Raw genomic sequence first — 14,166 nt, 5'->3', positions numbered from 1 at the left:
ACAAATATTAAGGAATGTCCTGTGGGCTGGCTGACTTAGTGTGGCAGGTATAGCTTTCAGTAAATACATGCTGTATGGTTGATTATATCTCCCTAAAAGTCATTTTGCATGACAGTATCCATAATATTTTCTCAATATATCACTACTAACCAAAAGAGATTGGCAGGGTGCTTTATCAGTTGGCTGCCATGCTCTCATGGAACTTACTTCATACATTTGTCTTGAAGCAAGAGGTGAACTCAAATTTACATCAGAAATAAAAATTCCCCACTAGAAATACAAATAGCGACTAAAAAGCGTAAGTAGAAAAAAAAATTAATATGAAGTTTAACATACGCTTTTTTCAAACTAACATTTACTGTTTGTCAAATAAAAAAATATATGTATATATAAAAGAAAGAAACTATGGTTTGCACATGTGGCTTTAGTCAGATCGCTGGAACAATTGTTACATTTCAGGATTTTTACAAGGTACCTAGCAATGTCATGCAGGTCAGGTGATTATAATCCTTTTGTGGAATATATAATACAGTAGTATAGACATATACTTCCAGATAATTATAAAAATAGCCATAAAGAACAACAATGTTGTGCCCTTTGTTTACAGAACTATTCATAAGAGATAGATAACAAATGCCATCAGTACCACAGTATATAATATTTACGCTATTTGTGGAATGCCTTCCTTTGATTATTTTATTTCAGCTCTGTTTTGTAGAGATAAAATCTTGATCAGTCTGCAATATTTAGTGCCCAAAGCTACAAATGAGTCTTGTGGCATCTTAAAGGCTAACAGAGATTTTGTTATGATACATATTTCTATAAAATGTAACAGATATGAAAATATGAGGGGCTGAAGGCCTCATTTGTTCTTTGACTGGTATTCATTCCAAGAAGAGGATGAGGCCAGGATAAAAAATGTACAGGGCCAAGATTAAAGCTAAATTTAATTCAATTTACATTTAAATGAAATATAAATACAGTTAATACAACATTATTATTCTCATACATTTATAAATACTCCTTATTATATTAAATTTTATTATTTAGTAGTAATTTTTGAAGAAGTTCTATAATGAGCTCCAAAATCTAAAGTCCAAGTTTCTTACTGTGAATTACTGCTAAGGATGAAATATTCATAAAGTTTAATTCATTTAGTATTATGAACATGAAAATATGCATGAATAAAATAATCAGAGCCAACAAGATTTATAATAACAAATTACCAATATATGGGTGATAACTTTTATAAACACAGAAAAGGTCGTAGGTCTACTTAAATCAATGTGAACTGAAAATACAGTTACTGTAGTATGGACTGATTTATGGAGGCAATCAATACTAATACGTCAACAGTCAGATCTATAATAGATGGTAACGTAGCATGAAATAAAAGGTGTCAAAAACATTTAAGAAAGTGAATATGAAAAGAGAATGTTATAGTCCATTTCTCTATTAACATATTTTTTGACAATTGCTATTGTATATTTCAGTGATGAAAAGCAGGTGTTCAAATGAGCTAGAAAATTTGATTTAGCCAAAGATTACAGATGTCTTACCATACACGTATCTAGGTCTTCAAAACGTTCAATTTCAGTTAGCTCCTCAACTGTAATGATAGAACGTTTAGTAGATTTATCCTCTGCTAATTCAATGTCCAGTGATTCCTGGTGAGGCAAGGGTTTACCTCGCCTGGTCAAATGATCAGCCTAGAGGAAAGGTTATAGTGGAAGCACTCTTTATAAAATGGAAATATTGATAACAGATAATTCTAAATAAAAGTTGCCAATGAACATGAGTCAAATTAGATGTACAATTAACCATTTGCAAAACTGAGGTGGGCTTGAAGACCATCTATCCAACAGCTTGTTGGATGCTTGAAATCCAGAAACAGAGTATCTGTAAAACATGGCTGTTCAATTTCAATGGTCTCTAGCAAAGCAGAGTCCATCCAAACATTAACTGGTTTCATTGTCATATAAGCTTCAGTGCTCATGTAAGTTAAGCCCATTAGATCTAGTCCTATCTTCTCAACTCTCTGAAAAGAAGTTTCAAGTACTTCCATGTTACAGCTTTTCAGGTACATAAAAAATGCTTGTATCCTTACACTCAAACTTTTCTGTAATTTATCCACTTCCTCATAATATTTGTTTTCTATACTACTGATCATCTCCTTATTACCTGCCTGTTTGGATATGTATTCATCTTTTCTAAAATGTGTAACCCCAAATGACAAGTACAAAATTATTACTCCCTAGCATTTAGAAACTCTTCTTCTGTTAATGCAGTCTAAAATCGCACTAACCTATGTGTATATATGCCATTCATGCTCTGCATAGAATCAATTAGGATTTTTCACATGCATTAATATTTCATTGTCTCCCATGCTATGATTGTCCATTTTATTTATTTTGTTTTAATGAGACTAATTAACCATTCTTCAGAAATTTGCCCTTCTTGACTTGCCTTCTATGTTAGCAATTTTGCATTTCTTTATTAAAATTAGTTTTCCTGAAATCCACCATATAAGCTTGACCATGTTTACTTTTGAGTAGTAATCTGGCAAAATGTTTCTGGAAATATTAAAGTGACATTCAGTTTGACATCAAAATAAACTGATTCTACACAGGATTCACCTACCTATGCTATCTCACTCAGTGTAAACAGAATGATATAGATAAATTACATGTTATGGATCTTGGACAGTCTTTTTGAACAGGGCAGATGAATGCAGCAGAGCAAGCAAATGTTGAACTGTAATACCAACTTAAGTACATGAGGTTGTACAAATACTTACCAGTTTATGATGGCAATGAGATAGAGCATCAAGGATTTCATCTACTATTCGATCTGAGAGAAACGAAGCAACGGTCAGCTTTACTTCACTATGCAAAAATGAAAAATGAGAATACAAAATATGAGTTCACAAAAGAAAATTTATATTACAGGTTATATTATGTACGTATTAGCTAGACATCTTCAGTTCTCCAAAAAGAAGTATGAGAATATGCAAATGACATAGAAAAGTTTCAAGAATAATTATTAATCTTAATTTTAGAAAAAAGAAAAAGAATGTTGCATTAACTCTCACCAAATGACACTAAGGTTGAAAACACAAGGGTGATCAATGAATGTAAGATAAAGTACATGATAAAGCATATGCTACAACCACTTTAATAAATAAATTGGTGTGTTCAGGTTTTTAAAAAAATCATTTATTTCATTGCATTTATTATAGCTGCCTCCTAACAAACTTGGTTAAATCTTAAATGCATTTCATCCATCTTTTTCATAGCCATTTATTTGTACAAGGATTTTTTTTTACTGCTTCCATACTACTTCATATCATTATTGCAATTTATTTTATTACGTAATGAGCAAACAACCTAAACTGAGCTACTTGCATTTATATCAGCGATAGCTTAAGTACTTCATTTTCTTGGTGAGACCCCAAGACTATGGGGGGGGGGTTAATCTGTTTGTTTTAATAACATTATTTAAATGAATAAAATGCCATACTATGACTACATATGATGAATACATGCAATTTACCCAGAATTAATTATACCAAAGTCTGTTGATAATTGCAACAAGTTATGTTTATAATTAAAATCTCTCTTGAATCCAGCTTGACTCTTGTTGAGTAGTGGAAATGTCCTTTTTTTTGGCAACAATATAGAAGTAGTTTGCTGTTGCTTTCTTTTTTGATATTCCAGTCAACCTACAGCCCTGAAATTCCGAGGTGGTGTCATATCCAAGTATTAACTAGGTATGCTTAACTTCAGCTAGGGGCTCAAATGCTAGTAGACAACAATTTGCAAGACACCAAACTAAAATAATATAATTTTAAAACATTTAAATTCAGTTAATATTAATTATTTCAGCTTATATTCCATAAAACTGACTAAAGACTGAAGGGAAATTTGCAGTAAATCTTATGTCTGCAAAGAAAATGAAGTTTGCTTCAAGAAAAAAAAAGTACAAGGCTATTGTACCTATTAGATGAGACAAGTAATAATTGGAATCTAAGGCATTATTTTATAGCACTCTGCTTCAGAACAAGTGTGGGCACCCTGTAGCCCATAGGCAACAGGAGGCTCCCAGCTCTTTTTTTTTTTTTTGCCCTCCTTGGAACCACCTCCCTCAAGATTATCTTGTGAAATTTTGGTGGCAACCTTCAAGTACAGTAATACAAAAACACACATTCTTCGTGCTTTTAAAAGATAAGCAATAAATCATCTGGTTTCGGCTTCCAGCAGAATTAGTAGACTTACCTACATGTATACTCAAGTAGGTGGCATACAAATGCTGCCAATGAATAAATATTTTAACTTACAAAAAGCCAAGCTACTCAAAAATGTTTTTAAAAGTCATAAAAAATCACCCATCTTGTGCCATCACCATATCACCATCACACTTCTTGTGACCTTCAGTAGTTTAAATTTTTAAAAAATCATAATACAAAAATAATACTATAATCTGAAGCCAGAAAAAAAATTGCTTTTCCATGCCTGAAAGTATAGATGGGAACCGTTTTTAAAGTCTAGAATAGCTAATAGTAAGGTAATCACTATGAATTATTCCAGAGAGAAGTAGTTCTTTTAACAAATCAAGTTATATACTCAGTCCATAGATGAATCTAGAAAGTAGTTTGGCTCACCTAATTTTATTAAGGATATCAACTCCAGACTGCTCCAAGAGAACATTTTTAACAAAGGTCCGAGGAATGGAAATTTTTTCAGTACATGCCTCAATCAAGTCTTCTCTTATATGTGCTTTCTTCATTGCACTTGGACAGAGGTTTTCGGCTGCGTCTACCATTGACTCAAGCAGTGTCTGCAGCAGAAAGTAATGGGAAGCAAACTTTTAAAAGAAAACCAGAGCAACATTTCATTAATAACACCACATGCATAATCTGTATTTTAAACACAAAATTACAAAGCAAATGACAAAGGTTGTAAGAGAATTCAATAATAGCCTTCAGGACTATTGCCAAAGACAAACGATTTTATTAGTTAATATTTCTGAAGCAGCTGTTCATCATACATAGCTTGAATAAAGCATAGTATACTGAATTTATTTGTTTCTAATAACATAAATCCATTTCATTAAAAAGAAATATCTCAAAGCATATTCAAATATTAGTAACAACTCAATCTTTATGTTTTGGTTCATTTATAGTTTGCACAACTTTTTGAAACTTGGGACTTTGATAAAATAACTGGAACAGAAATAAAGTATTTTGGAGTAAACAACGTGAAATGATTTAATGAAGGTTTTCATTAAAAACTTTACATTTTTCTTTTATATAAAAGCCAACATATTTGGTTAAATATGTTTTCTTTTCTCAATTCTTTCAATTGTTTTGATAAAATGAGAAATTACCAATTTCAGAACATATTGTGATATAAAACCAACTTGAAACCATAATGTTCTTAATAAGCACAACTGGAACGACTTACAAGCATCGATATATTGGATTGGACTGCATGTCTATAAGCTTTCCAGGATTTAGCGAAGAGATAAACACTAAAATGTTTTTTATTTAGTCAAAATCATTATATATTTTACTCTGGGCATTTCTAATCGCAGAGATAATATACAACTGAATTTTTTTTTCAGTTGAGATGCTACTAATTTGCCAGGTCTTTCAATCTGCTCCATACAATCAATATTCAGTTTCAAAAATATATTGCTTCAAGTCTGTTTTAAGTTTCTGCTTAGCAATCATAAAATAATTCTGGTGTAAGTCATCTTGCTCAAATACTCTTTAACATTTTTTCCCATATTTTCATTTCTTTCCATAAAGCATAAGCAGTAATATGACCACACACACAAACACATACACACCATAATGGCATCCCAAAGAACAATAAATTTGAAAAAATACCTTGATATTACTGAGGCACAATCTCATATAACTATGAGTTCTATATTTGATTTATTCATTCTTTCGACTAAGGATCTAGATACCAGAAAACTATCTAGTTGAGACCCTAGATAAGGTATAGAAAAAAACCCTGTACACTCTTCTTCCAAAGGATTTAAAAGTACCCTTAAAATTGAACTCTGACATATAACCTTGCAATACTTTCCAAATGCTGCTATTAGATTTAGGTGGAGAAGTATTCTGATCTAATAAAGTAACAAAATGTGGTCAAAATCTCCAGTCATAATTATCCCATCAACGAAGAAAGCAAAAAAGAAATGTTCAAAACATCTATGTAATACATCTGGATAAACCTTTAGAGGAACCATAATAATAAATGCAGGATGACAAAGTGAAAACAGAATTTTAGAAATGTTTGCAAATGTATGAAAAAGGAAAAACTGAAATATCACATCGGCATGAGTATTCAGACCCTTTGCAACACCACTTGAAATTTAGCTCAGGTGCCTTCCATTTCTCTTGATAGTTGCTGAGCTGTTTATACACCTTGATTGGAGTCCACCTGGGGTAAATTAAATTGATTGGACATGATTTGGAAAGGCACACACCTCTCTATAGAAGGCCTCACAGCTGACAATGCATACTGTATCAGAGCAAAAGCCATGAGGTCAAAGGAACTGCCTGAAGAGCTCAGAGACAAGATTATTGTAAGGCACAGATCTGGGGAAGGCTACAAAAAAATTTCTGCTGCACTGAAGGTTCCCAAGAGCACGGTGGCTTCCATAATTCTCAAATGGAAGAGGTTTGGCACAACCAGGACTCTTTCAAGAGCTGGTCACCCGGCCAAACTGAGCAATCGGGGGAGAAGAGCCTCAGTAAGAGAGGTGACCAAGAACCCGATGGTCACTCTGACTGAGATCCTGTGTGGAGATGGGACAAAGTTCCAGAAAGACAACCATCACTGCAGCCCTCTACCGATCTGGGCTTTCTGGCAGAGTCGCTAGACGGAAGCCTCTCCTCAGTGCAAAACACATGAAAGTCCGCTTGGAGTTTGCAAAAAAGCACCTGAAGGACTCTCAGACTGTGAAGAATAAGATTCTCTGGTCTGATGAAACCGAGATTGAACTGTTTGGCCTCAATTCTAAGCGTTATGAAAACCTATTCCACAGTGCTTGGGACCTCAGACTGGGCTGAAGGTTCACCTTCCAACATGACAATGATCCTAAGCACACAGCCAAGACAACACAGGAATGGCTTAGGGACAACTCTGTGAATGTCGTAGAGCGGCCCAGCCAGAGCCCTGACTTGAACCCTATTGAACATCTCTGTAGAGACCTGAAAATCGTTGTCCACTGACGGTCCCCATCCAACCTGATTGAGCTTGAGAGGATTTGCAAAGAAGAATGGCAGAAAATCCCCCAATCCAGGTGTGCAAAGCTTGTCGCGTCATATCTAAAAAGACTCGAGGCTGTAATTGCTGCCAAAGGTGCTTCAACAAAGTACTGAGTAAAGGGTCTGAATACTTAAGTACTGTACATGTGATATTTCAGTTTTTTCTTTTTAATAAATTTACAGACATTTCTAAAATTCTGTTTTCACTTTGTCATTAAGGGGTACTGAGTGTAGATTAATGAGAAAAAAAATGAATTTGAACGATTGTAGTATCAGGCTGCAACATAACAAAATTGAAAAAAGTGAAGGGGGTCTGAATACTTTCTGAATGCACTGCATATATTAAAACAATCATCAATACAGGCAGTCCTCTTTTAGAGACTGCCTTCTACAGTGACTGTTTGCAGTTACAACAGTGATGAAAAAGTAGCTTTACAACCAATGCTCATACTTACAACCTTGATAGGTCTGTAAAACAAAAGAAAGCTGAAGATCATAAGCGCAGTCAGTTTCACTTAGTGACTACTTCACTTAATGACTGAGTTTATAGTCTCAACTGTGGTAGCTAAATGAGCACTACTTATATTTTTTTTCTCAATCACTTATTACTTTCTCTACCACAATTTTCCCCTTTCAATTTATATTGCTACCCAATTGCCAAGTGACTCTGGATTTTAAACAGAGGATTTTAAAACTTCAAGATACAGATAATAATTTTTTAAAATGCCAGAGACAATTACAGTGAAAACTTGTGACATCTGGCCCTGTGCTGGGGAAGAACCAGGTCTTCAGGGCCTTTCTAAAGTCCAACAGGGTAGGGCCAATCCAAATTTTGAACACTTGCTAATCAAAGTGACTACACTTCTAGTAGAGTTTAGATTTTCACTTATGTATACTAGACCAACCAATCTCATTGATAAGGGATTCTTTTCTTGTGGCAGGAAAATGAGTTGAGTTTTTTTCTTTTCTTCCTCAAAAAAGGAAAAAAGAGCCCAATTTGGTAATTTGGTAAAATTGCCTCCTATGTTCTTCAAAATTAACAGAGATGTCATACTGGGCTAAAATGAAGAAAAAACTGTGTATATGTATGTATGTGTGTGTGTGTGTGTGTGTGTGTATATATATATATATATGTGTGTGTGTGTGTGTGTGTGTGTGTGTACACACACACACACAAATATAGGCATGTGCTAGCATAAATATTACATAGGTCAAGAAAAAGAAATGATTTTTTACATTCATAAAAAAGCTAAAATAAAAGAAAAATATGAAAAAAGAATACAGATAAGGATATAAATGGGTATCAGTTACAGTTATGACAGTCAAAAGACTAAAATAAAGTCAAAGAAAAAATAAAATAAAATGAAACCCTATTTACATTAAATGGTATTGTCATGAAATATTAAACATTAATAAATTGTTAATAACATATTGAGAACAACAAACATCTTGTATTCTAAATTTAATAGCCACTGCCATAATTTTGGTTTTAGCAAGAATCATCTTGAAATTTCTATCAGACAACAACAGATTAATATATTCAAAATTGGACCTGTCTGGTATTGTTTTTTAATATGGGCTACATCAATTCCTGTCCAGCCCTCTGCGTAAAAACTTCAAACTAGAAGAACATATTCTCTGTTACTTATTTACTGCCTATATGAATATACCAAGAGGAAAAAATAAATAAAAACAGACCTTCCTCCTAAAGCAATAGAGAGCAAAACCAAACAAAAACCAAAAATACCTAAAAACATTTTAAAAATACACGGGGGCCCCCAGATGATGCATACTGGAATTATAGTACAAGAACTCCACCCATGAGCCAGGTCAGCCTGTTCCCCTCTAAAAAGTAAAAAAATTAAAAAGACATTTTAAAAACTGCTATTCTTTTATATTCCAATGATCCTGCAACAACAAACTTCTCAGTAGCAGCTCATTCCTAAAACTTTTTCATGCCAGTATCCAGGAATTAAAAAAAAAAATGGAAAAAGAAAAAACATTGATCCCTTTTTGTTTAGCTGTCAAATGGGCTTTAGTGAATAGCTTCCACTTCTGAATTGTTTGTGCAGGAAGATCTGGAAAATTCATTATTTTGTTCCACTAAGGTTTTCATCTGCACAAATTCAGTTATTTGAAAAGGTTATATATCATGGAAAATAACGTTTAAACTGGCAGAGAGCTAAGTTTGCTTTTCTTTTTCTTTTGGTTCTAGACTGAATTCAAATGAGTTTGTCATCTATACTATCAGAACCACAAGCTATTCTCTCTCAAACAAGGGGGAAAATTTTTGATATCTCATTCTTCTTAATTTTAGACCCATTAACTAAGGGAAAGATGCCATTGGTCAGTACTTTTGACAGGAAATTTTCTGATTACCAATTAAGCAATAAAACAATCATTAGGACTTTAATATGACAATTTTTTTTACTTAGAATCTCTTCCACCTTGATCTTTCGACTATTTTCTATTCAACACATGACACCAGATTTACAATACTGAATTGATGATATATGTTTGCTTTTGTTGTGCACAAAATTATTATATATTTGAACCACATTGCTTAAAGCATTTTATATAATTATTGTTTCATATTGCTTGATAAGGAGAACTTAAGATGGAGAATTTAGAACAAATATGGAGGATATCAGGCTTCAACTAATGCATAAAAGCTTATAGGTCTTATTTCTATAGCTTGTTGACTCAATTAGCTTAGCAAGAGTGACTTACTTTTATGAAAATTTAGAAGTTAGGGTGAAAAACAATTCTAAAATTATGAGGCAAAATTGTAAAGAACTGCTTATCAGATTCCTACAAAGGAGCCAGGTGTGGTACACTGAACTGACAGAGACCAGGATGAAGTCTTGGCCTTCAATAACATGGACCTAAAGGCTTTATCAGGATAGACAAGACAGCATTCTTGGGAAACTGCAGATGGTACGACAGAAATTGTCCAGTCACAAGCCAGGGTCAGCATAATGGGCAGCCCCTTGGGTGCCTTGAACAATCGGAAGTGGCAGCCTATCTTAGCCATTTTGAATGGGTAGGCAGGACCCACCAGACTCCTGAAAATGGTATAAAGTCTCAATCCCTGGGCTTAGGTCTCTAAGGGATCTCCTGAATCTTTGCAATATTTTCTGCCTCTGCATTTTTGAGTTTCTGACTAGAACAGCCATATAGTTACAGCCTACAACTGGGTAAAGATTCTTGTTAAACTGGGAATGCCGCTGCTAATTCTAACTGAGGAAATCTTAACAAGTGTGTTTCCCACTAATGAGATACATTTCTCTAAATGCTGTGAAAAGGAGTCAAAATCTCAGCACTCCAGGTAGTGTGTTCTGTCAATGCTGTCAAGACTAGGATAACCTGGCTTCTATGGAAAGGTTTAATTCCCTGAGGATCTCCCAGAATTTTGGATACAGTTCATTTCTGGCCACTAAATGTTCATGCTGGCTTGACCATCTGGGTTAGTGGGGTGACAAGTATTCAAAGAAGCAGATAGTCAATGAGTAACTGATCTTAAAAGTTATGTCTAAAAACAATGCACACATAAGCAGACTGTGCCCAGTCTGTTAGAACTCCTTAGTGGAGAACTCTGTCCAGAAAATAGGTAAATGAGAACTTCCCTTTAGTCAAAATACTTTCTATTTATGAACTGGCTACTATCAATATAATGGAAAGATTGATCAATATTATTCTATGTCACTGATGATTAATTCTGTATGTAAAAATTGGACTGAACAATTTTCTCTGTATGTAACATACTGTGTTTCAGTTGTTCTTTTTTTCCCCTCTTTATATTAATGCAATTAAAAAGTAATAAAGCCATCAAAAGATAAGTAAATTACAACTATGATTGGGTGTGCTTTGAAGTTGTAATTCATCATATTTCCATGTCATTTAAAGTCCATAGCACACCAGAACTGATAGCTTTACAGTATAAAGCTTGGCCAACTATATGATAATGCCACCGATGAAGATGGGACCAACATTTTTACCCTTCATTATTTTGGGGCAGAATTTAAAGCAGTAAAAATTTATTTTTATTATTTATTTTTTAAAGGGGGGAAAACCTATTTTTGTTGACTGGGAGATTTTGGGGGAGGTGTTAAAGAAGAAAAATAGGTGCCTTAAGCCTACCAGAATCTTACGATCCCCTTAGTTTTTTGAAAAAAAAATATGACTAAAACTGTGCTGCCAAATTTCAGCGATATAATCTGGGAAAGTTCTTGGAGCAGCAAAGTAGGTTACAGAGGTTTGTATGTAGCCTGCAGGTTGCCCATCACAAGTAAAGGAGAACTAAGTTGGTTCTCTTCCTCTTTAGAATGCTTCCCACATTTCATTTTATGTCAACATTTTTTTAGTCATTAATACCTTAAGCTGATCATCGACAACCCTTGTAACTTCCCCAGCCATAGATTCTAGGATCTGCTGAATTGGATTGGATAGGGATCCATTTGCTCCTGCCCATGAAGCTCCACCAAGATGATACAGGTTTGGTAATAACTGTAAAAGAAATTATAACGCAGCTAGCATCAATATCTACAATGACTTCTTAACCAAACAAGATATTTAAATTTTGAAAACTTTAGATTTAAAAGTTTTAATATTATTACTCATTCTAATGGAATTGGAACACTAGTATTACAAATATCTGTAATCTCTTACTGTTTTGGAATTCTTAGCATCCTTCATAAGTCTTTCAGCTGATTTCAAATCCTCTTGTATTGTTTCAATTCCACAGTTTCTTAAAGAGTTGAGATGGTCTTGTACTTTGACACATATTCTGTCTATCATCTACACAGGAATAAAATGGGAAAGGAAAGGAATACTCAGAAGCATAGAAAAAAGGATAAAACTAACAAATAAAAGAACAATTAATAAACCTGTTAGGTAGGCTTGGGAGACTGCACATTCAAATATATAACCAAAGTGTATAACTCCACACATTTCTGAGGTTCTTACTTCTTTCTACTGTTATTCATTGTTGAGAAATATTTAAGAGTATATTTCTTGAAATATATAACATGAGTCCCTCATGATTAGATAAGTATATAAAGATTTATCTCTCTATATAAGAATTTATAGAATATATGACATTGTTTATTGTTATAATAATATATTAACACCTTTTTTCCTCTGTTGTATTTTTTCACTTTTTTGTTAAACCATTTTTATGTGTTTTCTTCTTCTTTTTGTAATCAAAAAATGTAAAAAAAAAAATTAAAAATGATTCCCTCATGATGCCTCCCATTTCCAATATCTGTTCCATAGAGTTGAAGGTCTTCTTGCAGAGTGTGGGAGGCAGCAGAGAAGGCTATCTGAGGAAATCTGTAAGAATCACCTCTATCCAGTTTGGTTACGGGAAGCCTCCTCAGAATGCAAGCCTCTCCTGTGAATGGAAGGGCACCTCTGGATCCAACCACTGAAAATTATCTTAATCATAAAAAAACCAAACGGTACCTGCTGTGTTGTGCTAGTAACTATGCCCTGTTGCAGTCTGTATGCTTGCTCTTGTAGATATTTTCGGGTCTCGTGATTACGAAGCAAATAATTTTCTATCTAAGAGCAGAAATTAAAGTCAGATATGATTCCACAAGCCCGGGTTTTAAAAATTAAGTGAAAAAGCATGTTAATACAGAAATAGTGCCTAACCATACAATCTTGTACTTGCATAATCAAAAGTAGATTCCGCTGAAGTCAGTGATGCTGATTTCCAGGTAATTAATATTGGACTACAGCCTTAGTTTTTCTTCAAGGATTGAAACTCAATTCTCAGTATATTTTGATAGTCTTATAATGTTAACTGAAATCAAGGCATCTGACATTATATACTGCTCATTTCAGATTATCAAAATGTAAATTCTATCAACAAAAAAAGTATTATTTTTGAGAAAGAATAGACTACTTAATGCTAGAATCTTCAGAGGAACCTGGCAAGATCAAACCAAAAAACCCCCAAGGAAATAGTTTATTGTCATACCCTTCCAATACAGAAGATTATATCTCACATTCTAAGCAAATCCAAATAACCCCATTTTTAAATCTCTGTTAAGCACATAAATATTCTAATGCTTAAAGGAATATTGCCTAAGTTTACAATCTTGTCACTGCTTCTATTCTCACCTCCCATGCCTATCAGAGAAGAAAACACATCTCTACATCATGGTGATTCTTCATTATTAATACTCAGATGCATTTATGAGGGTAGGTGGGTGTGGACTTCAGCAAGACAACTGGAGAATTTGCTTCAGCAGCCATGAAAGTGCAACTTTGTTTTTATTTATCCACTTCAATTTATATCAGTAAATGTAGGAAATACCTTTTGAAGTGCCTCTTCTGTTTTCTCAGGGTTTGTTTTCAGTGCTTGTGAAGCATCATTCACAGGTATAGGCATGAATCTTAAGGTATAATTCCTTTAAAAAAATTAAAACAAAAAGATTAGATGCACACACACACAAAAATTACTTAGAATGTTCTTGTATGCACTCTGATCCTTTTGCTGTATTTCTATACATATATGATAGTCAACTTGTGTTTTATCCTCTGTGACATTAAAATGCAATTAAATCAATGTTTAAATAAATGAAATGTTATAAACTCATATATTATTACTCTATTTAGATGTCTTTATAACCTGCCCTTTGTCTGAGAACTTCAGGCAGGTTACCCAAGAATCCCTCCTAACTTTAGGTTCACAACTACAGTTCTCTGAGATAAACTGGCCTGAGAGACAATGACTGGCCTGAAGTCACCCAGTGAGTCCATGGTTGACTTGGGATGTGAACTTGAGTCTTCCCAGTCCAAATTCAACACTGGCTCTCACTGTAGTACTATTGAAATATACTACAGGTTTACCACTAAACTATTTGACCTGAGAAAAA

At 33.8% G+C, this 14,166-nt stretch overlaps 1 protein-coding gene across 4 annotated transcripts in view; it reads right to left on the bottom strand.

Moving 5' to 3' along the window:
• The window catches only part of CARMIL1 (capping protein regulator and myosin 1 linker 1), a 151,803-nt gene that overhangs the window by 33,483 nt on the left and 104,154 nt on the right, over positions 1 to 14,166 (bottom strand). For all 4 annotated transcript variants that reach the window (XM_007421932.4, XM_025175171.2, XM_007421933.4 and 1 more), the window contains 7 exons: positions 13,605 to 13,698; positions 12,746 to 12,844; positions 11,951 to 12,079; positions 11,657 to 11,788; positions 4,661 to 4,836; positions 2,798 to 2,885; positions 1,560 to 1,709 (listed from right to left, as the gene is read on the bottom strand). In XM_007421932.4, the coding sequence (XP_007421994.1) occupies positions 1,560 to 1,709; positions 2,798 to 2,885; positions 4,661 to 4,836; positions 11,657 to 11,788; positions 11,951 to 12,079; positions 12,746 to 12,844; positions 13,605 to 13,698 (868 nt within the window). The remainder of the gene's footprint in view (positions 1 to 1,559; positions 1,710 to 2,797; positions 2,886 to 4,660; positions 4,837 to 11,656; positions 11,789 to 11,950; positions 12,080 to 12,745; positions 12,845 to 13,604; positions 13,699 to 14,166) is intronic.

Source organism: Python bivittatus, unplaced genomic scaffold (genome assembly GCF_059951505.1).
Source record: "Python bivittatus isolate LINGU-HERP-01145 unplaced genomic scaffold, Pbiv_v1 ctg000840_np1212, whole genome shotgun sequence".
Lineage (NCBI taxonomy): Eukaryota > Metazoa > Chordata > Lepidosauria > Squamata > Pythonidae > Python > Python bivittatus.
The sequence above is the reverse complement of the archived record's forward strand: the minus strand, read 5'-3'. Positions and strand labels throughout refer to the sequence as shown.